Genomic DNA, 27,038 nt, shown 5'->3' with positions numbered 1-27,038 from the left:
TTCTATTTACATTTATTTTAACAAGACTGGAAGAATCCAAAGCAAGAACCAAGGATGCGCCAAAGGTCAAAGAGAGGATTCCTATACTTTGATAATTATAAAATTAATTCAGGATGGGTTCTCTCCATTCAGGGAGGCCCTACAAGAAGAGCAGCAATATTGCTGACTTTAAAACTACCTGAATATATATCTTACCCTCAGTGCCTTAAGAGTCATTAGTCTGTCAAGACGACCCGACACAGAGAGCAAGGTTTGACCAAATTCCCATCATTCAGCCTCATCAAGTACTCCAGTTTTACATGTGGAGAGGTACCCCATCCAACTCCAACCTTCATTAAAGTTTCAAGAGCAGAATTTTATATAATCCAGATCCTTTTAGATCTTCACTGTAATGTCTGTTTTGATGGGGGAAAGAAAAGCGAAATTGTTAGAAGAGAGAAAAAAAAGTCTGAATGCAATTTGTCAGGTCAGCAACTGAGGTGCAAGACTTCCAGACTCTGATGTCTATCATCATCAAAACACAGGCAGATTGCCTATCAGCTGCCATTCTCTAGGCTCCCTAACAATGGCAATGGTTCAATACGGAATTTTTGTCACTCCTCTGTCACGTCATTCCTACACACACATACACATCAAGTTTTCAATGCCTACAGAAAAAGTTACATAAGTACAATATTCCAAAACCTAACCCTTTATCAAACGCATCACTATATTTTTAAGCCATTCTCATTCTGAATGCAGTTCTCTATATGAGTACAGTGCTGGCCAATTTAAATTCTGGCTGACAGACTCCCAAAGGGGGTTTGTATGGATGAATAAAACTAAAGGCATAACTATTCAATAACATCTCCGCAATACTAAATACATCACACTAATGAGAAAGTGAAAAAGAAATGTTAGTAGAATAGCCTGCCCTAAAGTCCAATACCTCTTTTGTCATGCAATTTACTTTTCCAACCACTTTTTACAACTCCACATACAACATGAAAATTCATTAGCCAAAATCAATGAGACCTACAATTTCTGCTTTTAATGTGGCCATGATGACCTACATTTTGAAGGCTACACAAATGTTATCATTGAAAATGTCTCAGATAAATTTCCTTTGATAATATGATCATAATTTCCTTTGATAATGTCATCAATAAGATTTTTTGGACATATATCCCCTGATAATCTTTCAAATATAAAATATTACTACATGTATTTTCAATATGGTGAGCTTACATTTAAAATCGAATTTTTATGATTTTACAAATGTCACAAGTGACACTTCTGTCATTTCTTTTTAAGTATCAAATACCCAAACAAGACATCTGGCATATAGCACTGCTTATGCAGCTGTAATCACAATATGCACATTAAATGATACAACTTAGATAATAATGTTAAGTTTGAGAGTAACTCTTATTATGAATATATGGTCAAATAGGGTTTAATACAATACTATCAAGTCTGCTGGCAACTTCATCCTTAACCCATCTTGAGGGTTAATAACTCCAATACCTATTATTTATTTGTGATAACTTATACACTCAACCTTATATGTGATGAGCTATTTTCTGCCAGGGGATTTCTATGAATTTGTTTAGTGTACCAGTTGTACTTAAATTCTTTTAATTGTCAGTTCTTTGCAAGATTTACTATCTCACCCTTTTTGGGATGAGGTCACTGAGTCATAAGATGGACCACAAATCCAGGCACACATTCTGTAATAGTTTATTGGCAAATCTGAGCCTAAGATTTAAAACATTCTTGGTTATCCCTTAAGCTAAATGGAGTAGCTAATTTTCAATTGAGAAACTTATCACGTTATTTTATCAACCGAAAGTCTCTATTCACAGAAAAACAGTTTTTTACAAAATCCTTTAACTTAATATGCATCAAAATCCATATTTCCTAAAATATGTACAATGGATAACAAGCTACCCCAAAAAAATTTCAGTTAGGTATACTGTTCTGCTATTACTGCCTATTACCACTCTACTTCTTGCAAACTATTCATTCTTGACTTTTCTCAAATTCCATTTATAAAACATCTTGAATCACACCTTTCAAGCATCATGGAGTAATACAGATCACTTCTGTATTGCCTAATCCCAAAGTTAGGCACCTTTGTGTGGTTACCATGCCAACAGGGATAATCCTTTTCTTCAAAAAAAAAAAAAAAAGGAAATGTGAAAAAGGCTATTACAATAGAAATACTGTAATAGAGGGTTGATCCACAAATAGGGAGACAAACAAAATAACAAAGCCTCTATAATACACATTTCAAAAACACAAGCTAAGAAAATCTTGGGCTTTTTGAATGACACTCAGGTGCCTTGGTTACCGCTGGATCCAAAGTCCTAGTTCTTTTAACCAGACATAACCTACTGTGGCTTTAATACAAGATTGTTCAGTATGCCGACGATACAACACCTTAGGGTATAGTAAAGTCTCCACTTACGAGAAATTAATCTGCCCTCAGTCTCAGTCATGACACGAAGCGGATTATTGAATGGTGTAGTTGGTGGGGTATGAGGCTGAACTCCGGTAAAAAAAGAAAACTGTTGATTAGCAGATCTCGTACACATTTTCCACCCCATCCTGATGATGGGAACAATCTCCAAGGATGTCATGATGTTGGAACTTCCAGAGTTCAAGTGAAGATGCAATGCATTACATTACCCTGCACAGGTAGTACCATTTACTACCACTGGAATATTAATAATTTTTAAGTTGACTGACATGACATGACTGTTGTTGTTCTCAAGAAAAAAGTTAAAGTGTCATTTTGGTATTTTCATTTATTACACCTCAGTAGCGGGCAATTTTAAATTGAATATCTGAGACAAAAGTTTCCAAAGGAACAGTTGAGCGGAATAAGTGTCATTTTTCACTACAGGAAGGTGATGGGTGGTAACAGGTGACTAACATTTTAAGGGCTTGACGGATTCAGCACCATATTTTTAATATATGGTGCAGATTCCAAGATCAATTATGATGAAATGCAAGACTTACCTCATTTTGAAAGGGTAACCAATCAGTTATAATTCCTACTCATGAACTTGTAATAGTAATTTACCAAATGTCAGATAATTAAACTCTCAAAACTGGCAGATTGCAAGCTAAAGATTTTAAAAGATTAAATAAATGGTCACCTTTGAAGTTTAAAAGGTGATTGAATTTAGTTATACAGAAGCAGCTGTGCCTTGGGATTTGAAAGATCCAAAATTTAACTCTCACAAGAAAAAAGGCTCAAGAATAAAAGTACTAAAAATTACTGAAGCAATTACTTATCTCCTTACTTGATACACATGTTAAAATTTTGCCAAACTTTTCCCAAAGAATACAATCACTTGGGTATTGACCTGCACATCCTACTGAAGCCAAGATTTTCCTATAGGACAGATACAAAAATTTTAAAAACGTTGAGAAGTCTGTTCCCCTATTCACTGCATTTATACACTTAGCAAAAGCTTTCACATGGGATATAAAAGACTAAGTTTCTGATATTGGAAGAACTTGGTGGTCCACCTAAGATTTCAAACAGTGTCAAATCATTCCATAAAAAAAGATGGGAAAATTTTGATAAGTCTGCAGTATATATATGCTGGCACCATCCTTGTTAACCAAATCTTTGCTGCTGGTTACGTTATAAACTTAGAGATCCTGAGGATGAAGTCTATTTGCATTTTATTCATAGAATGGAGGAGGGAATATTTAATATTATATCTGGTGTAAGGCCAACAAACATCACTAGTTTTACAATAACAGAGTTGCTGTCACTTGATGAAGCTGTCATTACAGCAAATTATGCCACATTATTACAAAGGTACTTAGCAAATTATCAGAGGGACGAAATATCTTTGGCCTTACCATTTGTTACACATAAACAATTGCTATGCTGCCAGGAATAGATTAAGAAAAGGTGGGTCAGAAAAAGAATATTTTTAGCAGGGTGATGGAAAATTCTCTTTGAGCCTTAACTTGGATGAAGAAATAAACAACCTAATGTATGATGACACGTGTCTTGTTCCCTGTCAAGAATTTAGTTCAAAAGAAAGCTTGCTTTATGATACTTCATCTATCATCTCTACCTTAAGACACTGCAAAAGAAAGCTTGCTCTATGATGCTTCACCTATCATCTCTACCTTAATACACTGAAATCTTTCACTCATTCAAACAAAACATGGTCAGCAATTCACTCACACTATAATAATGATAAAAAAAATAATGCAACAGCCACTGCCACATCCATATGTTAACTGGTGAATCACAGTTGAAGCATTTGTAAAGTCTTGATCACAATCCTACCACATAAAATTTTTTCTTTCTTTTTTGATTACAGTACAGAATCACTGTCAAGTGACTGTTTGATATTGTGCTGTAACTTTCAATTGTAACTTTCAATTGCATTCATATTTTGCTGTAACTTTCATTTGCATTTTTCCCTAAAGCTTGTATTGGCTCTTTAGACTGGAGAATGTTAAGTGTTTCATGCAGTGTTAAGTGTTTTTTTTTTTTAGAGTTATTGTGTTTCTCTGTTTTTCCAAATCTTTTTTGTATTTACCACAATTTTATATGACAGCTTTCCTGGTGGATCTTTGAAGACCCTTGACTACTAGTTCCAATTTTGCTTCTCCAAAAAACAAGCCCATCCTATCTTGTACTATTTCTAATTCTGTGTTGTTAACAGAGATTGGATGTTCTGCCCTAGTCTGACAGCCTTGACTACAGTTGACACCATTTGGTTATCCATGATTCCATTGCACTGCAATGTTGTCGGACCCATATTAGTTGTTAATATTACATTTTTTTGTAAGCACATAATCAATACAATAGTATTTTAAAGTAGTTTAGTCACACATGGTCTTAGCTCTCTACTATGACCTAAGATTTTAGCTCTTTGAAGCAGTTTCAACCAAACATTTGTTTTCCTTATTTTTCCAAAATGACATTTTTTATTTTCATTATGGCTGGATACCTAGTTACCAGATAATTTTCAAACCTTAGTGATAAACATCTTACCCTGACCAATATTCATTCCCAACAGGATACCAAATTGGCTCAAATCTGGGTCTTGTCTGAATTTTTTCTGTGCTCTGTTAACTCACGTGGCTTCAAAGTGCTATATGAACTCTGTGTCTGTATTTGGTTTTGGAGAGTGAATAAAGAAATGACGAAGTGCCCACTAAGTCATCATATTTAGGGTATTTGTTCCATTACAGCATTAGTCTATCTTCAACATCCACCAGGGAATTTTCTCAAGCCCACCACAATGTAATGGTCCGAAATGCATGAATCTACTTTTTACAAGTCACCCCAGGCCTTATACCATAATAAATGCGATGCTCCTATTGCCCTGAGGGTCCATCAGTCCATCAACAACATACCCAACAACTAGGAGCACAACTTCATGAGACTTACAACCAGCTCTAACACATTCAAAACTCAAATTCTACAAATGAGGGGACATGCTATCCATCCTCACCCTCCTTCCTGCTTTAAGAATAATCCCACTAATGAAAATCCCACTAATGCAGGGAGTTCACTGGTAACAGACTACCTTTCCTATAATCATTACATTGTTAGCTCACAGTAAATTTGTGGGTATGATTTGCATATACATTCTGTAAAAACATGTGCTCAAGTGACTATAACTGGCTAATAAAACTGAAAAACCAAAATAACCCTGAGCCAAAGCAATACATGTAGCTTTACTGCCCTTCAGATCTTGTTTGTCATTTTCTCACTTTCAGGTGAATTCAAATTACCAGGTTTTGCTTGTGTAATAGATACTGCAACAAATTTAACTACTGTATTTTAAAAGAAAATTCAAAATTTTCTTAACAACAACTTTTTTTCTGCAGCATATTTCTTCCATAAACTAGACCTAAGGTAGCTTACAAAAATAGGCAGATAAGAGACCACTGTTTCAACAATTCCTTTGTTTTACTCTCTACAACATCCTTTGTCAGGGGTCCCAAACACAGTACAGTATAACAGATTTATTACAATGAAATTTATATGATTTAAATGTAACCTCCAACCATCTATCAGGACCTACAAGGGAAGAACAATTCTTCATACAACTCTTGGTGATCCTAGAAATATTACCCTGATATCCTTTAGGCAATTAAGACGAGTCTGTCAAGATCAAACGACGTTGTAAAAACCATGTTGGATGTAAATTTTTCCCCCTCACTTGATCTAACCAGGTAATCGTGTTCTTCTGAAAACAAGTCATGCACTCAACCTCCAAATTTGAGAGCAATCAAACCCAACTCCAGTATGTCACCAAATTAAATGATCAATCCAAACAGGGAAAACAAAATAAAGAGAGCATTACAAGAAAATACAACCTGATTCTACTTAGAGCAAAAGCCATCTAATAAAGAAATCATCAGATGTTAGCTGGAGTCCATAAGTAACCCATCCAAGTCATGGGGTCAAGTCTCCAGTGCCAGACATTGAAACATATGTGTGAGAGAGAGAGAGAGAGAGAGAGAGAGAGAGAGAGAGAGAGAGAGAGAGAGAGAGAGAGAGAGAGAGAGAGAGAGAGAGAGAGAGAGAGAGTAATTATATCAGAGGAGGATTCCAATGAATTTTTTTTTTATAACTTTGGATATTTTTGCCATTTTCAGAAACCTTTGTACTTGAGCAACGACATACACAATTTTATATCTATGTGCATCTTCACTGGGAGATACAAAACTTCACATTATTTTTAGAAACTGACCTTGAACAGAAGCTGAACTTCTCCCCTGAGTGAAAACATTCATACCACCATTTTATGACTGTATTCAAATGCCTATATAGTATACTCAAGTAAAACGGGACTGTTACTTTTGCACAGCAAGATATAAATTCTACATGTAGATAATTAACAATAACCTGTAATATACTGCATAAATGCAGTTTATAAAATACATAATTTTTTTATACAAATCCACTAATCATATATTTCCTTGTTCCCAATGGCAGGATATACCCTTTCACACAAAACTGTACCATTCAAGTCTGTGAGGCCCCTACTGCTTATGCACAACTGTACAAATGACGAATTCTCTAGTCGCTTTTCGTGTGACAACATTTTTACAACCAGAGTGTGAGGAGGGGAGGACACTCACCCTAACTGTTTTATACATCCCAAACCCATAATTCATTTGTTATCATAATAGCAATTTACGAATGAGGACCATTAAGACTAAATAATTTAGGAGCTCAGCAAATAGAGAAGAAATGGTTAAGAGATCAATTAGCATAGAAAAAAATAGGTTGTACTGGGTAAGTTGCTTGCACAAAAAAGAGGAAGGGCACTCACCAGCAACCTGAGATGCAATGACAGGCACTCAGGAGAGCCATGCCTTGCAAGAGTCCCAGTGTGTCAATGGGGAATGAATGATTTAAGGTTGTCTGGCACCAAAGGCCACTGACACCAATATCTATAAAATATCCTGCAAAAGACCAGCTTCTAAAAAAACCTATAAATGCCACTATTTATGACATCCTTCCAGTCATTCTAAAACAAGAACCTCAAAAAAAAGGAAAGGTCCTTGAGACCAATATCTTTTTCTAAAAACAAACAACAATAATTAATCAACTTAAAAGTATTAAAATGAAAATAAAGCAAAAAACAAGATGAATTCAATACTCTACAAGACCAGTTTCTGAAATAAACCTATAAAAGGCCACTGGCATTATATATATCCTGGCATGGAGGTGGAGCCCCATAGGACTTGCATGATTGGATATATATCCTGGTATGGAGGTGGAGCCCCATAGAACTTGCATGATTGGAGTTCTTTTCTACAGCTTAACATGCGGTGGAAGTCTTCCCCTTGGGGGACAGTATACCCATCAAATTTGAACTATCAAACTGTTTGTATAAATTTTTTTATATACTGTAACTATTTAATCGGGTTCAGGAATGAAGGATTTTAACTGGTGGCCTACCTAGATGATTGGCTAATCTGGGGAGACATCAGAGAAAGTGCTGACGAAACCTGAGAGTCGGTCAAAAGTTTTCTTAATAAGAACAAGTCCCACCTTGCATCCAGCAGCCGTTTTCTGAGGCTAGGACTTTTTTGGGTCACTCTTTGTGACCAGCTGTCCCTTCCCAACAGCACTCAAACCAGAATGCAGAAGGACCTAGAAGATTCCTTGCATAGTCCAGCTTTTCCAGACAACAACTGGAATGAATTCGGGCCTGTTGCAGATTGGGTCCATAGTAGATTTAATCCTGAGATTGTGACGGTAGGATTTAAACAGTCTGGCTCTCACATGCCAGGAAAAGGCTTTGTGATCACCTTCATCTGAGATTGAGAAGATACTCTGCCCGTGGACCTGGAAGGGGTCGTTGGCAAACAGGCTGACCTAACTCCACTGTTTGTATGAGTGATAATACGTACGGATGCCTCCTTGACAGGTTGGGGAGGCCATTGGGAGGATTGTCAGTTAGGGGGAAGATGGTCATCTGTTCCGAGGGAGTGTCACACCAGCTTCCTGGGGATACTGGCTGTATTTTCATCTCAGTGGGTTGAAACCTCCAAAAGGGACCCACATTTTGTTCAACCTAGACAATATGACTGCAATGTCTTATATCAAGAGCTTAGGCTCATGCTGAGCTCCTCTCAAGTCAGCAATTGCTAACATGCTTCCACAATCAAGAAGTGGACAAGTTTGCAACATGTGAGAACCATCAACTTACAGTGTATGTGTCTTTGAACCTGGACATTCAGGCAACAGCAAGAGATGCATTCCTACAAGACTGGGACAAATGGAGGACGACATACCTTTTTCCTTCTTGTCCCAGATTTCAAAAGCTTTGAACAATCTGCTAACTTTCAAAGGAACCACTCCCCTAGTAGCCCTGATTTAGCCAAACGGTCAATGGTTCCTCATTTCTTCAACAACAGGTGAGAGAACAGATTCCATTGCTGTCCATTGCTCTATGCCAGACAGAAGGAGGGAAGTCTTCTACTCATTCTCCTGTCTGAGACGTGAACTTCACATGGAATTTTAATTTTAGTCTACCATGAAGATTATTTGCCTAACATTGCTAGGTACCTAGCGCAAAAACTACAGACTTCATTTATCCAACATACCATTCCGTATGGAAATGTGGTTAGACTGCCTCCTCACTGGGAGCCCAGTTGATATCTGTTAAAGCAGTTTTACATTTTATTTTTTGAGGTCAAGTACCTTGCTATTTCAACAATCATGGCATACAAGGCAGCACTGGCGGAACTCTTGCCTTATGGTTTTGGAATTTATTCTAATACAAAAATTGTTAATTCCATTCTCCAGTCAGCAAAGGTCAGCTCCTGCAAGGTTTCCCATTACCTGATCCCTGAATAAGGTTCTTAGATTCCTGTCATCCCCTCAATTCATGGGCCTAATACAACTACAACTCATCAGCTGCAAAAGGTAGTCTTCTTGACTGCTTTGGCATCAGGAGCTCAGATTAGCGTACTGGGCTCTCTTAGACAAGGACAACATTTCACCAATCATTTTCTGTTGTCTCCTGGCCTATCATTCCTGGCAAAGAACTAGGACCTTTTTAAAGGGAAAATCACCTTTTCTAAAAAAAGGAACTCGGTACATACTGTATGTCATATAAAATATTATGCCCGGTTCAGGCACCTAAGGTTTACCTAGATGTCATGGCAAATATTCCAGGTGGTCCTATTTTTCCTACACCTTAGCAAAAATAAACCACTCTCTCTACATGGGCTGAGCATGATTTTAGTGGCCCTCATTAAAAAGGCAGATCCTCACTCCTTTCCTAGGTTGCATAACACCCAAAAGGTGAGTGCATCATTAACTTTCTTTGGAAATATTTCCTTCGAAAAAGTCTTTGAGTGTACAGAGGGGTTATAAGAGACAGTATTCCTGCACCAGTGATGATGCAATAATCCCGCAGCCAGACCCTACATAATTAGATAAGTCCCCTTCAAACCCCAAAGAATAATACATTTATTAGTTTACGTATTGTTTCCTGTTCTTTATTGCCAGACCCAAATGGGTATCCAGAATAGAGAAAAAGGTTGATAACCTGAGACTTTACCTTGAATAAAAAATTCCTGCAACACTATTGCCATGAGAGTGGTGGTCATGTTGAGATATTGCAGGGGAAGGCACAATAACCCTGCAGCCAGACCAGATATAATTAGGTAAGTCCTTCAAAACCATTAAAGAATAATATATATATATATATATATATATATATATATATATATATATATATATATATATATATATATATATATATATATATATATATATATTGTAAAGATTAGATTAATAAAAATAAGCTACAAAAGCGCCCATTTTTCTGCTTTGCTTGGCCGATAGATAGGCCTCTGTCCATTTGAACCTGTGAGAAGTAAATGAAATATGGTCGGGTTAGTTTCAAGCAGTAAATATTCAGGGTTCTAAGGCATGCTCAGGAGATAATCTTAGCCTAGGGCAGCAACTGGCTGGCACCTTTCTTTGGTACAGAAGCTGACTCAGTCAGGCCATCGGCCCCCTCACACCCGCCCAGAAGTAATAAAGGCCAGAGCGCCAGGAGCCCGCCTCACACGCAGTCCAGTAGCCAATGCAGGGAGGTCACGAGTGCAGACCTCCCACCCACTTCTTTCCCCTCACAACACGTGGAAGTAGCTGCCCTTGCCTTCTACCCAACCACGTGGCCAGTATCCATTGCAAGGGGGAAGTAAACCCAGAGCAGCGGACTTGGACGACACTGGATGCAGACGCCCAGCCTTACGCCCTACTATGTGGTAAAGTACCTAGAAAGAGTTGCTAGTCACGTATGTTCGCCTCTGTGCATTTATCAAACTCTGGGCCTATAACTTGGTATTCCCTGAGCTTCTTGGTTCAATCCCGCCCACGTGTTCACCGCCTTCTTGCTCTAAGTCACTAGTCAAGTCCTCGAGGATGTCCTTGTGCCTCAGCATCTCGATTAAAGCATTCCCAAATTCCAGCCCTTAGATTGTAACCCGGGTCCTATCATCATTTCAGAAGGACGATCGTGAGCAGAATTCTCCTGGTCCGTGTTCCCGGCATTCCTAAGCTTTCCTCCTCCACCCCTCGGGAGGACTCTACAGCAGCAATTTAACGTGTTTTAATTCAATTTCCTTTGATCTTGTTTGTCATGTAAATATACTTATTTTTGTATCCACGTGTTTCACGATTCCCTTTGAGAAAGAGCCCAGCTCCTGTATAACTCCTTTTATTTTTTGTTTATATAGTTCCTGGTTATCTTCAAGGCCATTGTAGAGCAAAGTACTGAATGTGGACACTTAAGAATTACCTGCACCAGGAAACATATGGTACATATATATATTTGGTAGCCACTGTTCACCCCTCAAAGGAGTTGCACTCACATGGTCCCACCAGGACTCCATAAGACAGACCAACCAATTACAAAGAATTCTCTTATAGTTGGTCTCAGCCAGAATAGTGCTTCTTGGCACAGTGATAAGAGTATACAGGACTCAGGACAGGAGGGCTCTATCTCCTGTCTACAATGACTACCTTGGCTCTCTACGTCTCACTCACACAGATGTGACAACAGCATATTTCCGCGAACTCCATTACACTGATCTGTCCATGAGTTCACTAGTCCCCAGGTTGTGCCCAAGACATCGTGTGCAACCGTGCATGTTTAACTATTCTTACCACCAACCAAGCTAAATACTTACTTTTATGACCCAATGATCATGTTTCCTTACATCATAATATGGACATGTACATGTGGCCATGTAGGCCTGGGTTAATTTGAAGTGTTTGCGGCCTATACAGCATTATAGGCAGCTAACACTAGGTAATTTTTATTAAACACTTGTTTCTTTTATCAATACTGGGCTACTACACATTACCTGTGCCACAGTGAATTGCTTAGTCTGCTTTTCTCCTGTGGAAATGGATCATAACTACTTGCCATGAGCCAGCCTCTGAAGCAATAAAGGAGAATTTGGTTGCTGGCTGGACACATGTGAAATATGCCACATGCTTTTGGCAGCAAGTTTAAATGATGACAGAGCTCATTCTTAAGCTATGGCAGTGTGTTTCCATCCCTCTCTGAGCAGAATCTGCTTACAGAATAAGCTGTCAAGAACTGTCTTTTGAGGTGTGGCCTACATAGCAACTTTCTGAAGGATTAGGGCTCAGAATCACAAATATAATCTGTAAACAGATGTAAGTATATGCAGTAGAGGCCTCTCAGTCTTCAACAGCAACAACTGTTGAGATAGGTTATTTCCTTTCTATGGAAATATGGTAATACATAATTAATGGGGTTGTGATAACATGCCTAGATATCACTTCAAATGTCTGACTGGAACTTAACTTCACAAGTATTTAAGATAGTCATAAACAAGTAAAATTATACCTACTCTGTACCATAACTGTGTATCACACTTGCATACCAATTTTCATTCTGTATATATGAGCTACGCTATTTAGAAGTACCTGTATACGCGGCACCAAAGATCTTCACATGAAAATTACTGGCAGAACGTAGCTACAAAATTAATGGTCCAAAGTGCCATGTAGAGGGTGGTGAAAGTGGATTTAACAGTGCCTTGGTGAAAGTGTGCAACTAATATAAAAAAGCAGGTATCTACAGTGTGTGATCAGAAATTTCAGCCAATGGGTATACATTTAGATTTTATACTTTTATTACTGATATACTCAAGATGTGAAACTCACTATGTTTAAAAACATGAACAATCTAGAATTATCAACTATTGTGCTTAAAACATATAAGATCAGAATATTAAGCAATTCATAACAAAATTGAAAAATCTTGTTTAATACTATTCTGTACTGTAAGAATGCAATCTTGGAATTCCCAATCACAGATTACACAAACAGGAAACAAATTGGCAATCTAAATATTTCTTGCTTTGGTGAAGTGACAGGAGTGGCATTGTAAGTCTAAGCAGGAGTTTGATAAAGATAATTTCCCTCAATTTCCACATAAAATGAGCAACATCAAACTAGACTGGAACAGACTGAAAGCTGCTGAATCACTTCAGAATAAGCAACTCCTTAAATAATCCATGCATTCAAATTATAACTGTTCAGACTTGGACAAAAAGTAGCTTACTAAATAAAGTTCACTAGAAATGCAGCTACATCACAATACTGCTAGTAACCGTACAATTAATGAGAGCAACCTCAGTACCTAAAAACTGCAGGAGCTATGGAACTACAAATTTTGTTAACAGCAACCCTGTGATATTTGTAATTACTGAAACACTTATCTCAATTTTACCTTGTACACTGAAGATCTATTTTAAAGAAAATGACATACAGTAAACCGCCCGGATTCGCATTCTCAAGATTTGCAGACTCACGTATTTGCGGATTTCTCTGTGGAACATATCTACCCCTTATTCGCGGAAAATTCGCCCATTCGCGGTATTTTTCATTGAGAAATATTCACTAATTACTGTATTTTCATATTTTCATGACTAAATGCACTTTTTGAGATAAAACTATTAAAATACTCAGGTATAAGCATTTTTAGAGGGTTTTTCTTGTGTTTAAACTATCAAAATAGGCAGTTCTAAGTGTTTTTAGAGGGGTTTCAAGTATTCGCGGATTTTAGCTATTCGCGGGGGGGTGGGGTGCGGTATGCATCCCCCGCGAATACGGGGGTTTACTGTAATTCAAAAGCATTCAACTTGTTAACATCACTGTCTAACCACAAAATGCACCTTAATTTTTCCCCAAACAATGTCTGTTGAGCATGACCAGCGTTGAGACATCCACAATTATACACTCACATCAAAAGCATATTAAATAACCAAGACAACGCGTTTGTGTATTGGGAAAGTTTTCATACATAATCTTAAAAATATCATTAAGACAATTAAAATATCTGCAGTATTAATAAGAACAGAAAAATTTTTACAACATGAAGAGTAAACTTTTGTTTACTTTTAAAGTATCTGCCCTATAAAATATAATGCTACTGCTTTTTAATTCCTCTCAGTATAAAATAATTAACAATTCCAAATTAATTCATTTTTAACTCCAAAGAGATGATAAAGTTAAATTATAGTAGCAATACTATAACAATGAAAAGTGAACATTCTGGCTCTACAGCCCTGCCAATAATTTCCAAAATCTTATAGATACACCTAAATACTTACGAAGAAAAGAAACTGTGAAATTCAAAAGGTCATTATTGTACTGGGAAGATTTCACAGCTGATTACTTACTATATATTCTCCAAGAGTATTTTAACAATACATATGTAACATGCTTCATAAAAAGCAAATGAAACTCTGATTCTACTTGAAAACTGAAACAAATTATTTCAATTTCCAAAGCACCTCTTGCTGTTGTAAAATTTGATGACTGGTTAATTTGTAAATTTGGAATTAGTGACAAATAATAAAACCTTTAAACAAGAGTTCTACCTTAAATGGTTCTAGTTACATAATCTGCTTGCACTCTCATTTCATGTACATGAATAGGTAGCACACAATCTTGGTATAAAAAGATTATAAGATCATACTGCCCTCTTAACATTATGAACTGCAAAATAATTTGTAGCTAAAACTCCAAGATGTAATATATAGCACTTACATGTGGTACACATACATAGACTTCTATCAAAGATACCAAAACATAAATGGATAATCAGGAGGGAACCTGGTATAGTAAAACAACAGTGAAAATATACAGTAGAGCAAAAGAGAAGGAATATGTCTTTTTCCATACACAGTGGTAATAGAGCATAAAGGTGTAAAAACAAGATCCCCTAACCAACCCCCACCAAAAATGTGAAAACATTCCAGCCTTTAAAAATTCCACAAACAAGAGCATATCTTTGTGGATGGTGAAGTAAACAATGTAAAATAATATCATGCAAGTTTTTTGTGAACTCAAGATCTGGAATTAAGATCATATCCTTACAGTGCTTCAAGGCTGAAGAAAATATCTGTGGATAAAAGCTCTTACTATAAAGCAAAGATACTTTAGATAACATCTTTTAGGACTTAAACTGAAGGGTTTACATATCTAGACAATTAAGGGAAATTTTAAACAGCATGAAGTTGCAAGGTGGCAGTTTATAATTGATGTCTGAGTTTGTGGAAGGTGGAATGATTGCAAAGTAAGCCAATTCTGCAAGTGAGCTCTTGGAACAGTGATTAATATACTTTTCATCAAGCAATCTGGGAAGGCTTTTACAAAATAATGTGGAATATTTTTCTAATCTAGCATGGGAAATTCAGGTTGGTGCAGTGTGTAATTTTTGGGTCCATCAATATCATTCTGTTTACGCACCTCTAGATGCTACAATCCTAGAAGATTTTCCATCCACCTACATATACGATTCTATTAAAGGCCACAGATCTCTAATGCTGTTCTACTGATAAAAATTATTACATTCCTGCTGTTCCTCTTTTGGACATACACTCCAAAGATTTCATCAACACTGGAGAGGCCTAATGTCTTATCAATGTCCTGCTTTAAGATGCGAAAGCCATTCAAAATGTGAGTAGGAAATTAACATTTCCAAACAAACATTTGTGAAAAGAAAGGAATAATACTTTAATACTATGTGTAACAGTCATCCTTATCCTGACAGAAAAATTTAATAACCTACAAGACATTTATCATACAGTAAGTCAATTCAAGTACCAAGCAATTTTTCCATTCATTCTTAATCTTCAACCTAATGCGTAAAGAGGGGGCTGACTATCTGCTGTAACACGTAAAAGATTACACTACAATACTTCTATAACTTTAGACATTTTTATTATTAATAGCTTAATCAGAACACTGAGCAAAAGCACTGTACTTGCATAGGACTACCATTTGTATTTAATAATAAAATTCAAATTTTATCTTATTTACAGTTCTTTAATAATTTCATAATTTTTATTATTATTATTATTATTATTATTATTATCATTATATTATTGTTGTTGTTGTTGTTGTTGTTATTATTATTACAGTTATATAGACAAGACCAACACAGCAAGAGAATTCAATATGAGACTTAAAACACTTTTGTACATGGTAATGCTTCAACTCCACCTTGAGTACCTTGAGTCATCAAATTGATAAAAAAAAATTGTTGGAGATACATTCCCAACTATAAATCATAATACAGTACAAAATTTCAAAAGACTTTTTCAAAATATAATGAATGGAAATCCAACCCTATTTTAATTTAAAAAGAATCTTTCAAGGCAAATAAAAACATCGAATCTTCTATCCTTAGCTCTTTGACAGAGTCTGCCATTAAAAAGATTTGTTTCACAACAACCACTTTGCTCATATATATATGCTTATTTTTGTGTCCTGAAAATCTCTGACTCACCAGATTTGAGTCTGTAAACAAATACAGTTCACTAACTTTTTTGTGAACCTTCTAACTGCTGACATGTTTTCCCAAGATTGTCCTTGTTACAGTTTTTCCCAAATCTTTCATAGGTTTTTCATGCATTCATGTCAAGAACAGTCAATTAGTCTCCATTTCTGTTATTACACTTCATCTGTAAGTACTAATTCTATGTCTTTTGTGTTTTACATGTGCCCTCAGATTGCCAGCCGTCTTGGTGTTGTGGTACCACATGCTAATTCTTTTAATTGCTTCATTCCTTATTTTTTCTCCTTACGAGATTTCCTGTGATTTATTTTTACTTCATTTGGCTAATAATGATGCCAAGCTGAATTTGTGCTGTTTAATCCATATACAATTTTTGATTTGTTAATTAACTAATGATCTTTTCATAGCTAGGTAGCACACGAGTGCTTGTTTTGGTCTTCTTTGCCCTTGTATACTATTTACACCAAGTCTGCTTTGATGTACCATTTTATGATTTCTTTCTTGCATGTTATACGATCTCATTTTCTCTAGATTAGCATTTCTTAACTTTTTTACTTTTGTGCCCAAGTGTCAGCTGGTGTTTCTGCAATGTTCTTTGGAATATGTTAGGCTCAACCTGACCCAGAAGCCTTGGGGGTAGGTATGATGATGCTCCAATGGGATGGCCTCAGCAGCAATAGTTCATGGATCTTCTCTTTTAATGTCAAAAATTTCAGGAATCTTTATTCCTGTAAGAAGCACCTATTGCAGCAAAACTTACTTAGATTTCACAATCAGTGAGAGGGTCTTAATCTTTAAGCCTGGCGATTACACAAAAGTAACTCCATAAAAAGTTTTTCAGATATAAAACAGCTGCCATTGCAAGACCTTGTAAAACTTAAGACCACCAACTCATATCAAGAAAGTGAAACAGATTTGGTAGATGGTGTAATGAAAGGAATTTTGATCTGGTCAATAACACTATTCCTTACTCACAAACTTCTTTGCCTTGCCTCATCTGCAAAAGAAATTATCCCAATCACCCATCACAGGATAGAGATCAGCATTCTAATATGTTTTGCACAATATGGAGTAGACTTGGGCACTTATAAAGATTTATAAAACCTTATTGACACTTCACAAAAGATGTTCCTTAGAGTTTTCAGAGACCTCCTAGCTGGGATCTTTTATGAAAACAATAATTAGGACCCCTCCAATGTCCCTCAACTGGACTTAACTCTCAAGACATGGTTCCTTTTGACTTTGGCTTCTTAAAGGTCAGTGAGTCTATGTCTTGTCCAGGAATGTCACTCACAAGAGAGGCTGGTTGCCCAAAGGTTTCTCCTTTGTTCCATACACTAAAACTCAGACAAAAGGTTGTCAAGACTTCACTACAACTCCCTTTGCCATCCCAGTCTTGTCATCAGTCATGGATACTGAGGAACACCTCTTATTCTGACTGTTTTTGGCAATCAAGATGTACCTGTAACTAACTAAGAAATTATGGCCCAATTCTTCAAGAGTCTTCTCACTAATGGCCATAGTAAAACTGAAATCTTAAAAACAAATTTCTTTCTGGCCAGAATGTGCAATTTCACTGGCTTTACCAATTCAAAAGCAAATGCAGAGCAAGCATGTGTCATAGCAAACAAGGTAAAGGTACTTTTTTCATTGCTAGCTTTTAAAGTGAACCCAGGGTTGAATTCCACCTTTTGTGTGGGTGTTTACAGATGTTAGTATATTTTCATTAACTTTTAACTTTGCAATATGACACAAGAGACCTTTAGATGTCTACTTTTTGGAACCAACTGTAGTGATGGAAAAAAAGTTTCAATGGTGAAGAAGTTACTAAATTTTTCATCTTCACTGGCAACATTCTGATTCAAGGTTATCATATTTTATGTACCATATTCATAGAAATTACTCTTAACAACCCATTTAATCTGATAAGGGCACTTTGCTCTTAACAATGGAGATTTTTGTCTGTACATAATACAACTGTGTTACTAGGGCCTTTATTCTAACTGTCCTCAAGTTCATTCATAATCCTACCATATGACAGTCAATTTGAAAATGTTTTCGACCTCCGTCTAAATAGCAGTAGTGGCATACATATGTCCCATAAGATTGTGATGAAACCAACAATGTATTTTACGCACAAACTCATTAACCTTAATTATCCTACGTTCCATCCTCCTATCCCTACTGACTTGCTTCTTTAAATAAAGTTTTACAAAAAAGTGAGCAGGGTATGCATACATACCAGTAGGTAGGGCTGATACCTGCATGGTGGAGCTTTTTCTTTAGTCCACTGATAAAAATCTGGTGAACCTGGGATTTTCAAGACTGGAAAAATGTAATTATGACTGATGGGTTTGTAAGAAAGAAGAAATTTTGTTTCATACAAGAGTATCATTTATTGTGTTCTTGTAAGTGTATTATGTTATTTTTGATAGTGCAGCTCCTGTTCGTCTCAAAAATGGAGTTACCCTTGTCATCCCACAGCGACTCCATAATACACATACTGACTAATATTAAGAATTCTCTCATAGTTGGTAGGCTGATATACAGTATATAACGCCACTGCCACTGTTGGCACTGTGATGGAGCACAAATGTACTCAAGGCAAGGAAGCTGTTTATTCTGCCTAGATACTGTAATAACTACCCAAAAGATGAAAATACACCACTCTCTCACACATGTAGCAACAGAGGCACAGGTTGCCCAGGCTCAGCCAATACTCTCCCAATCTTTATAACATCAACACACTGTTTTTGGCTCGGAGACTTTTTTTGTTACAAAGTGCTTTATGGCTAAGATAACACAACTTTCTGCCGGGGAAAATTAACATAAGTACATTATCTTAACTTTCCTACAGAACAGTATTTTCCAATTATTTCCCACGCATAATGTCAAAATAAACATTTAGTTTTGCCCCCCATGTTGTCCTTAAGAGTGGATCATCATTTGTTCACCTTTAGCTCTCTCCAATAATTTCAATCTATGGGAAGTGGTCTTATGAAACTAATAATACATGAGTATTTCATCACCCACAGCACATATATGGTTTCAGTTACCTTTAATTTTGGGGTTGTCTAATGTGAAAATTAACATTTGCTCTGTTGATTATCCTAATCTGCTTTTCCTTCATGTTCCTCTGCCATGCTAGGGTTCATGTCACTAGTGTTTATCTTTATGAACCAGTGTTTGAGCGAATCTCTTAAGATGCCCTGTTAAGATACAGACAGTATATCTGTCTGCTTACATACCTCTCTTTCTTAGCAGGATATAGAAAATTCTGTCCTTTATTTATAATTAAACTAACGGAATTTTACATAACAATTTAGTTTAATTTTGTCTAAAAGGCTAACAACCAAGCCGGATATAAAAAAGTCTTTTCTGTATCTATTAATATATTAAACTAATTGAATCTAATCCTGTCCAATTAAATTTAAAGATGAGTAAAACCAAATAATTATATTGTCATTATAAACATAATACAGTATGACACAGAGTCATACAAGCCTCCAGTTGTCCCTAGAGTACCTTACCAGCAACAGAAGAGTGGGAAACAGCAGCTGCAACAACAAAAATAACAGCATTCCTTTCATGGCAGACAGAGGCATTCTCATCAACGGAAAGAAGAAGCAACCCCTGGATGGCCATTACAGGCAAGGGGAAAAAGTGGACCCCAACAGAACTTGTGGGGTTGGGGATCATCATCTGCAGCACCACATGCAGATGTCTCCCCCTTTGGAACATTTTATCATCTCAAACGAGTTACGGCAAAAATGGTCATATCGCCCCCCCAAGTATTTTTCTGCCAACAACTTGGAAAAGTTTATACAAAAGGCTTTCCCTAATGTAGTCGCAAAGAAAGACATGCTCAATCATCACCAGGCAAGTCTCCTCAGCATCCCTAAGAAGAACTTCTCCAAATGGAGTTATCCTCAACATGTCCAAGCTGAACAAGGCATTCAATTGGTGGCATACCTAGATGACTGGCTAGTCTTGGGGACCACCAGAAAGTAATGCTTACAAAACCTGCAATGGGTAAGCAACAGACTAGCCAAAAAGTTCCCTGATAACTTGGACAAATCTTGCCTAATGCCCAAAGGTGTTTTGTGGGGTTGGGACTTTGTTGGGATATGATTCATGACTGATGGTTTCTTCCGAGCCAGACTCAGGCCAGAATAAGGAAAGTCCTAATCCATGGTGTCCCCACCACATTTGGAATGGATCCTAGGTCTGTTATAGTTAGATTTGCGATGTACATAATCCTCAAACTGCAGCTCAAAGACATGGTCAGAGCCTGGCTTTTACGTGCCTGGCAAAGGCTTTGCATTCATCTCCAACTATGAAAACAGGTGTTAAGGAAGATACTTGGGCTGTGGATAAGGAAGTGTGCTCTTGCTAAACTGGTCAATCTGACTCTCCCTGTCGTGAGGCAGTTAAACGCACAGATGCCTCCTTGACAGGTGGGGAGGCTATTAGGAGGATCATCAGGTAGCTGTGATATGACCTTCTGTTATAAGGAGGTATCATCGATTTCATGGAACTGGTGGCTTCTGCCTTGTCTCAGAAAACTGAAGCTTCCAAAGAGAAGACCAACACTTTGCTGGTCCCAGACAACATGACAACAATGACAAAGATCAGGGGGCTTGGACCTTGATCAGCTCCTCTGAAAACAGTCATGCTGTCCATGCTACCAATGGCTTAGGCAAGGAAGCGGCTACTTGCCAACAATCCACTTCACAGGCAGAATAAAGAGCCCTCCTGCCCTGAATCCATTCATGCTCCATCACTGTGCCAATAAAGGCATTATAATAGCCCAAACCAGATATGAGAGAATCCTCAATATTAGTGTGTCTGTCTTATAGAGCCCTAGTGGGACCATAAGAATAACTCCTCATTTAAGGCTAGCAGAAGTATTTCCGTATCCGAGCCCTGTACATGATCAGCCAGAGAATGACTTGAGATATTACTACTTTAAAAAGTTATGGGCCCACCAAGCATTAACATTTTGAGGATCTGACATCAACTGACATTACTGCATAACCAAAAACTGAGATTTTGGCACGGGCACCCACACAAAATTTTGGCCTATCATCAGCCTATCATTTCAAGTTTGTATTTTTGCTGTTATCAATACTAGAATATTCTAAAATAAATTACCAATGTTAAACTACAAAATTACAGCATAGCATTGCTGTCTTTTTGAAGATAAACATATGAACAAATCTGATGAGTGCCATTAAAAAATTTTTTGGCTGAATATAAGAAAAACATTACACAATATGATTTGCACATTTAAATTTTGTGCCTACAATCTATTTTTCATCATAATTCTGTGTTTATTGATAATATATATATATATATATATATATATATATATATATATATATCATAAATTTCTGACTCAGTCTAGTCTCTTTTCACTGGAGCCATACAAGTCTGTTGGTTTGAGAGCAACTTGAATTATAGACATTGTTTGCTTGCATATAGTTTTACTTGTATATATATATATATATATATTATATATTCTATAACGTGATTGTGTGTTTGATTTCCTATATATGTATATATTATATATATATTATCATATATATATATATATATTATAATATAAAATATATGTATGTTTATCTATATATATATAAATATATGTATATATATAAATATGAATTGTATGTATAAATATATGTATGTTTATATTATATATATATTATATTATATTATATATATATATATATATATATATATATATATATATATATATATTATATATATTATATACACATACAGGATAAATCATGGCAAGGGACATCAAATAACCTAGTAAGTGCTGACCAATCCAATGCAAAGGAGAAAAGGATTTTGGTTTCAGGTGAGAATCTCAAGATACACTGCGGGTGTCAAACCGATGTTGCATTGTAAGGAGGGTGTAGATTCTTCAAACTAAAGATTTATTGATACTATTTTCCTCCTTCATGCAGAAGGATTACAGTATGGAGATGCACCTGGTTCACATTCATACCTGATCATTTCTGTGCTGGTAACATGCATCTCACAGCATCTTACTATGGTACCAACAAGGAGGTGGCAGGTTAGATGCCCTAATAGGCAGATCCTTTATGTCATTTTGTGCAGCCCATAGTCCTCAACTTAGTAAGTGAAACTGTACACCAAATTACTATTTTGGGTTTGGGCTGGTTGAGGATGGAATCCTTTCTTTTACTGAATACTGGTAGTACACAGTGGTTTTTAGAACCATTGTGCTAACAGCAGAGTGAATATTTCTGGCATTTATTTCTGAAACAATTCTCTATGCTCTTTATATACTGGAGACATCAAGCTCAGATGACTCTACATTTATGCATTGGTTGTCAATAATTTGGTTGTCAATAATTTAGGTGAAGTTCCTTTTGTGGAAAATAAATGTTAATTTATCTAGGACAGCCTCCCACCCACCAGAGACCTAAAGGGGTGAAAGTTATTTAGTCACAACTGAACATCCATGGGAAGCTTCTTAGATATAGACCTTATCCTTGAGGATTTTTGGCTAGCCTAACCAGATAAGCTATAGGAACACATACCAACCATCCTCAGCCTTCTTTAAAAATTTAGAAAACTGTTCTCTAAAAGACTCAGCCCAATGACAATGGGCCAAGAGTCTGGGAGAGCAGATATAACAACTGCTGTTACTCCCTTATCCTTAACAGATGTTAAATATTTTTTAATGTCAAAAGGTTCTAGAAGAACTTTTCTGATCCTTGGACTTAATCATTTAGTACAATGGAAGAAAAAATCAAATTAGGTCAAGCCTGAAAATCTTGAAATGATACCATAACTTAGTCATGAAGTACATTAATAAGGCACAAATGTAGAGTAAACCTGCTTGATGGGACAAGAAGCACTATGAGAATGTAATCATCTCAATCTAACTCCACTGGCAGCCAAGCTGCATGGAATACCAAGATGTCTACCCACAGAACCAGCCTACCCTTGGAATCCCTATGCTTTCACTAGCGAATAGTTCCACACTTGAATTGTTGTAAATAATAGTAGTACTACAGTATTCATATTTCTGGGTGGTTGACTATCCCACATAGTTCCCAGTATAAGCCAGTTATTTCTTATTTACCAAGTCAGAAAGTTTTGTTAACAATCAAGATACCCAAGCCAATTGAAACAAAAGACTTCTAAATATTGAAAGACAGTTGGATTTGAACTGAAGAAAAGATTCAAATACCAGTCCTCTCCTTAAAATAATGTATTTCCAATGCAGAATATAAATATTCACATTGAGCCATACCATTTCTCTACAAAGCATTCTTCACAAGGAGAGTGTTTCTTGTAGTCTGTCAAACATGTAAAAACAGATACATACTCTGAAAACAGGACAGTTTAACAAACAAAAATCTTCTGGTCATAAGATGTATGGAGGAAAACCTGTCAGATGCAATTAATACCAAGAGCAGGCAAAGGAAAAAAAATTACCAACCTTCTAATCAAAAACTGTCTACATTCATAACAAAAATCCAGATAGGAAACTCTTACCTCAACAAATGATGAAGCTTTCTTCATATCTGACCTTGGTGAAGATTCCTTACTAGATAATTTATCTTCTCTGTCACCCCTGTTTGTTCCACTTTTGCCTGCACTTCCAATTGGTAACCTGTTGGATTAAATGTTTGTGAAAAGAATGGGCTTAGCCAATTTCTTACCCAAATCTATAAAACGATGAGTATCTGTCCTGTTCAAATATGTGATTTTAAGAGGAAATTCTACCCTGGAAATTCAGAATGGGTTCTTAAATATATTCTACACTATGGTTACAATTACTTGCTTTTAATAATAAAAAATAGGATGAAAAATATAGCTAGTTTGTAAAATAATTACCATTACCTCACTACAACTCATTACTGCAGTATTCTGAAGGGCCAAAAACCTTAAATTTATGTTACATAAAACTTCTAATTCCACGCTGATGAGGACCACATCTCAGGAAGAGTATACTCACTCAACTCTCATTTACCTAGAATTAGTGTTCCTTTATACTGAGATGTACATAACCCAGCACTCAATTGTGATTTACATGAGAAGGGTGCTGTTAGAGAGGAGTTGGTATTCGTTCAGCAATACAAAATGCAGCTTCCAAAAGTAGTTTTCGTTGTACAAAAATTAAAACCAAATGATTTGCTAGAGCTAACAATTTGCCTTCAATAAAACGTAGTTGAAATAGAAATTACTTACACTATTGTGAGGATACAATACAAAAAACATTGTACTGAATCCATAACTAACCAAAATTGTAAAGATTGGTCACAATTTAGATTGTAAACTAATACTGACAAACGATTTCAGATCTGTTGATTTCAAGGTTTAAGACGCCCACTTTACTCAAGCGTAACGCTCTTCCAAGGGTCTGTGGAATGGCTTTATATATTAGTGAGGGCCTCTCCGCACCTCACTGGCCACTGTATAAGTGTGGATGTCATGAAACCAATCTATTCTCACGTCCTCAGTTAAACCTCCTATCTCTGATATTGGATTTGACTGTGTTTCTACAAGCTCTCATCTCTTTCAAGTGTGTCAGCAAGTTGCCTGCATTACGTGGTAACATTTCACATTGAAGGGGTCATCGGTTGGTCTCCTGTATGTCCCAGGCTCAATAGCCATGACTCAAGTTTCAGAGAAAAGTGACCTGATGGTTGCCCCATTTGTCATTCCTGCTCTATCTTCCTCCTTCCATGAGGATAAACTCTTCTTTGCCCAATTCAAGTGATTCAGCAAAATCTCTGGTGAACTCAAAAATTGTGCTTTTTAAGTTCTCACCTCTTCCCTCATCTGGGTATCATAAGTCTCAAGTCTTGAAGATTACCATTTCCTTACAGCCATGGCATGTTATCACTAGGGCTTACAAGAATGTGTCAGACTTAAGTAACATTGAGGCAAGTCAAATCCATGTAACACAGATGGATTGTGCAGTTTCTTCCTCATCCTCATCATTCACTCCTCATATTACTAGCACTCTGGAGGCCTTACATTACAATAAGTCTGCCTTCACCCCTAATACTGTTTGATTACAATTTCTCCATTCCAACTAGAAGTACAAACTATTTTCCCATTGACAAACCCCAGGTGACACAGAGTGCAATTTAATTTTTCATCTTCAAGTCTTTCTCAGCACAAGGACTGACTTATTTATATTCTTCCTTCCTATCTGCACATTGTCTTGATGGATGGCACCTCATTTGTCCTCAATCCTGAATAGTAACTGAGGCAATCTATGATTAACAGGGCTTTTATTGAAAAGGTGATGTATCATATGCATTTTAGACAACAGCCCTGGGGGTCTATTAATAATGATCAAGATTAGTTGCTGTGATGGGAATTTTCTGCATATAAAAGGCAATCTCGAATCAAGGGTTTGTTTACAAAAATGGTTTTTCGTGTCATACCATATTTTACCAACTACCTCTCAGGCCACAACAGATACAAGTTAAAAGTTTTATTACATCTAAGACCTATACAATATAAACTAACTTCCTGATGATCAAACTCACAAGATACCATGAACTAATTACAAATGTGATCGCCCAAGCTGGGCAGAAAAGTATGGCATGAAGACAAAGTCTGGGCTTATGTAAGTGTTATTTCCATACAACTTAGAATGGATCCTAACAAAAGCAATAACACGTAAAGGAAAGTACAGTAATAACCATGAAGAAACAACCACACAAATATTATATGCTACTAAAATATGACTGGCATGATGTGCTGACCTCCAAGCTAATGGCCCAAGGAGAAAAAGATCATGAATGCATCCAACAGCACTCTGATGTTGTTGCAACAAGAAAAAGGAGGAAAAACAAGGGATAAAACGAGTGCAGTGACAATAAACAGTCTCTAATAACAAGCCTCACCTCTTACGATCACAGCAATATCTGACAGGGTTATGAACGCACTGTGAACTAAGTTCTTTTTCTTGCCTAAACTACTGTACCACTAAATTTCCCCTTCAAATTACTGAAGCACAGTAATAAGTTGTAGTAAGGCAATGATTTGTATTTAACATAATGTACGCACTAAAATTCACAATTAATATAAGTATGTTATCTAAATATTTACAAAACAAAATAACAATGAAAAACAGGTTAATGAAATGAAGATAAGAAAAAACAATGTAAGCAATGATAAAAGTTTAACTAACCCTGGCCTCATGAAAAAAGAAACGGACCTCTGATCTTGTCAAAATCTTAATATATCAAAACTTAAAAAAAATATTTAAAAATTAAACAAAAAACTGGCATAACATCTAAAAGAAGCATTTAGTTAGTATTTTTCATTAAATACTTGCCAATAAAATTACTCGTCTTAGCAATAAAGCAGGGCTGACCATATTCTCTACATACAATGCACCCAAAACCATCCCTACTATCACTAAATTCACCGTCATACAGCACAAACTTAAAATACAATATTCAAATTAGCAATAAGTACCATGGCATCCAATACTGAGAAATATAGCAACAAGTACTTTATGATATAGTTAGTATTGCAACAGATATCTTAAAAAAAGCTGTTCCACTAAATTCAGTAGCTCTTAGGATTATCATAAGCTGTTATTACACATGCTGCATACATTCCCTTGAAAAATTTCCTTTGAAAATTTAACATGGGAAGAAAACCCATTTCTCTATGCAATTT

At 36.4% G+C, this 27,038-nt stretch overlaps 1 protein-coding gene across 26 annotated transcripts in view; it reads right to left on the bottom strand.

Moving 5' to 3' along the window:
* Window positions 1–27,038, bottom strand: part of DCTN1-p150 (dynactin subunit 1) — a 101,200-nt gene that overhangs the window by 43,189 nt on the left and 30,973 nt on the right. For all 26 annotated transcript variants that reach the window (XM_067095275.1, XM_067095277.1, XM_067095278.1 and 23 more), the window contains one exon: window positions 23,886–24,003. In XM_067095275.1, coding sequence (XP_066951376.1) covers window positions 23,886–24,003 — 118 coding nt within the window. The remainder of the gene's footprint in view (window positions 1–23,885; window positions 24,004–27,038) is intronic.

The sequence above is a fragment of the Macrobrachium rosenbergii genome, chromosome 51 (genome assembly GCF_040412425.1).
Source record: "Macrobrachium rosenbergii isolate ZJJX-2024 chromosome 51, ASM4041242v1, whole genome shotgun sequence".
NCBI classification, from domain to species: domain Eukaryota; kingdom Metazoa; phylum Arthropoda; class Malacostraca; order Decapoda; family Palaemonidae; genus Macrobrachium; species Macrobrachium rosenbergii.
The sequence above is the reverse complement of the archived record's forward strand: the minus strand, read 5'-3'. Positions and strand labels throughout refer to the sequence as shown.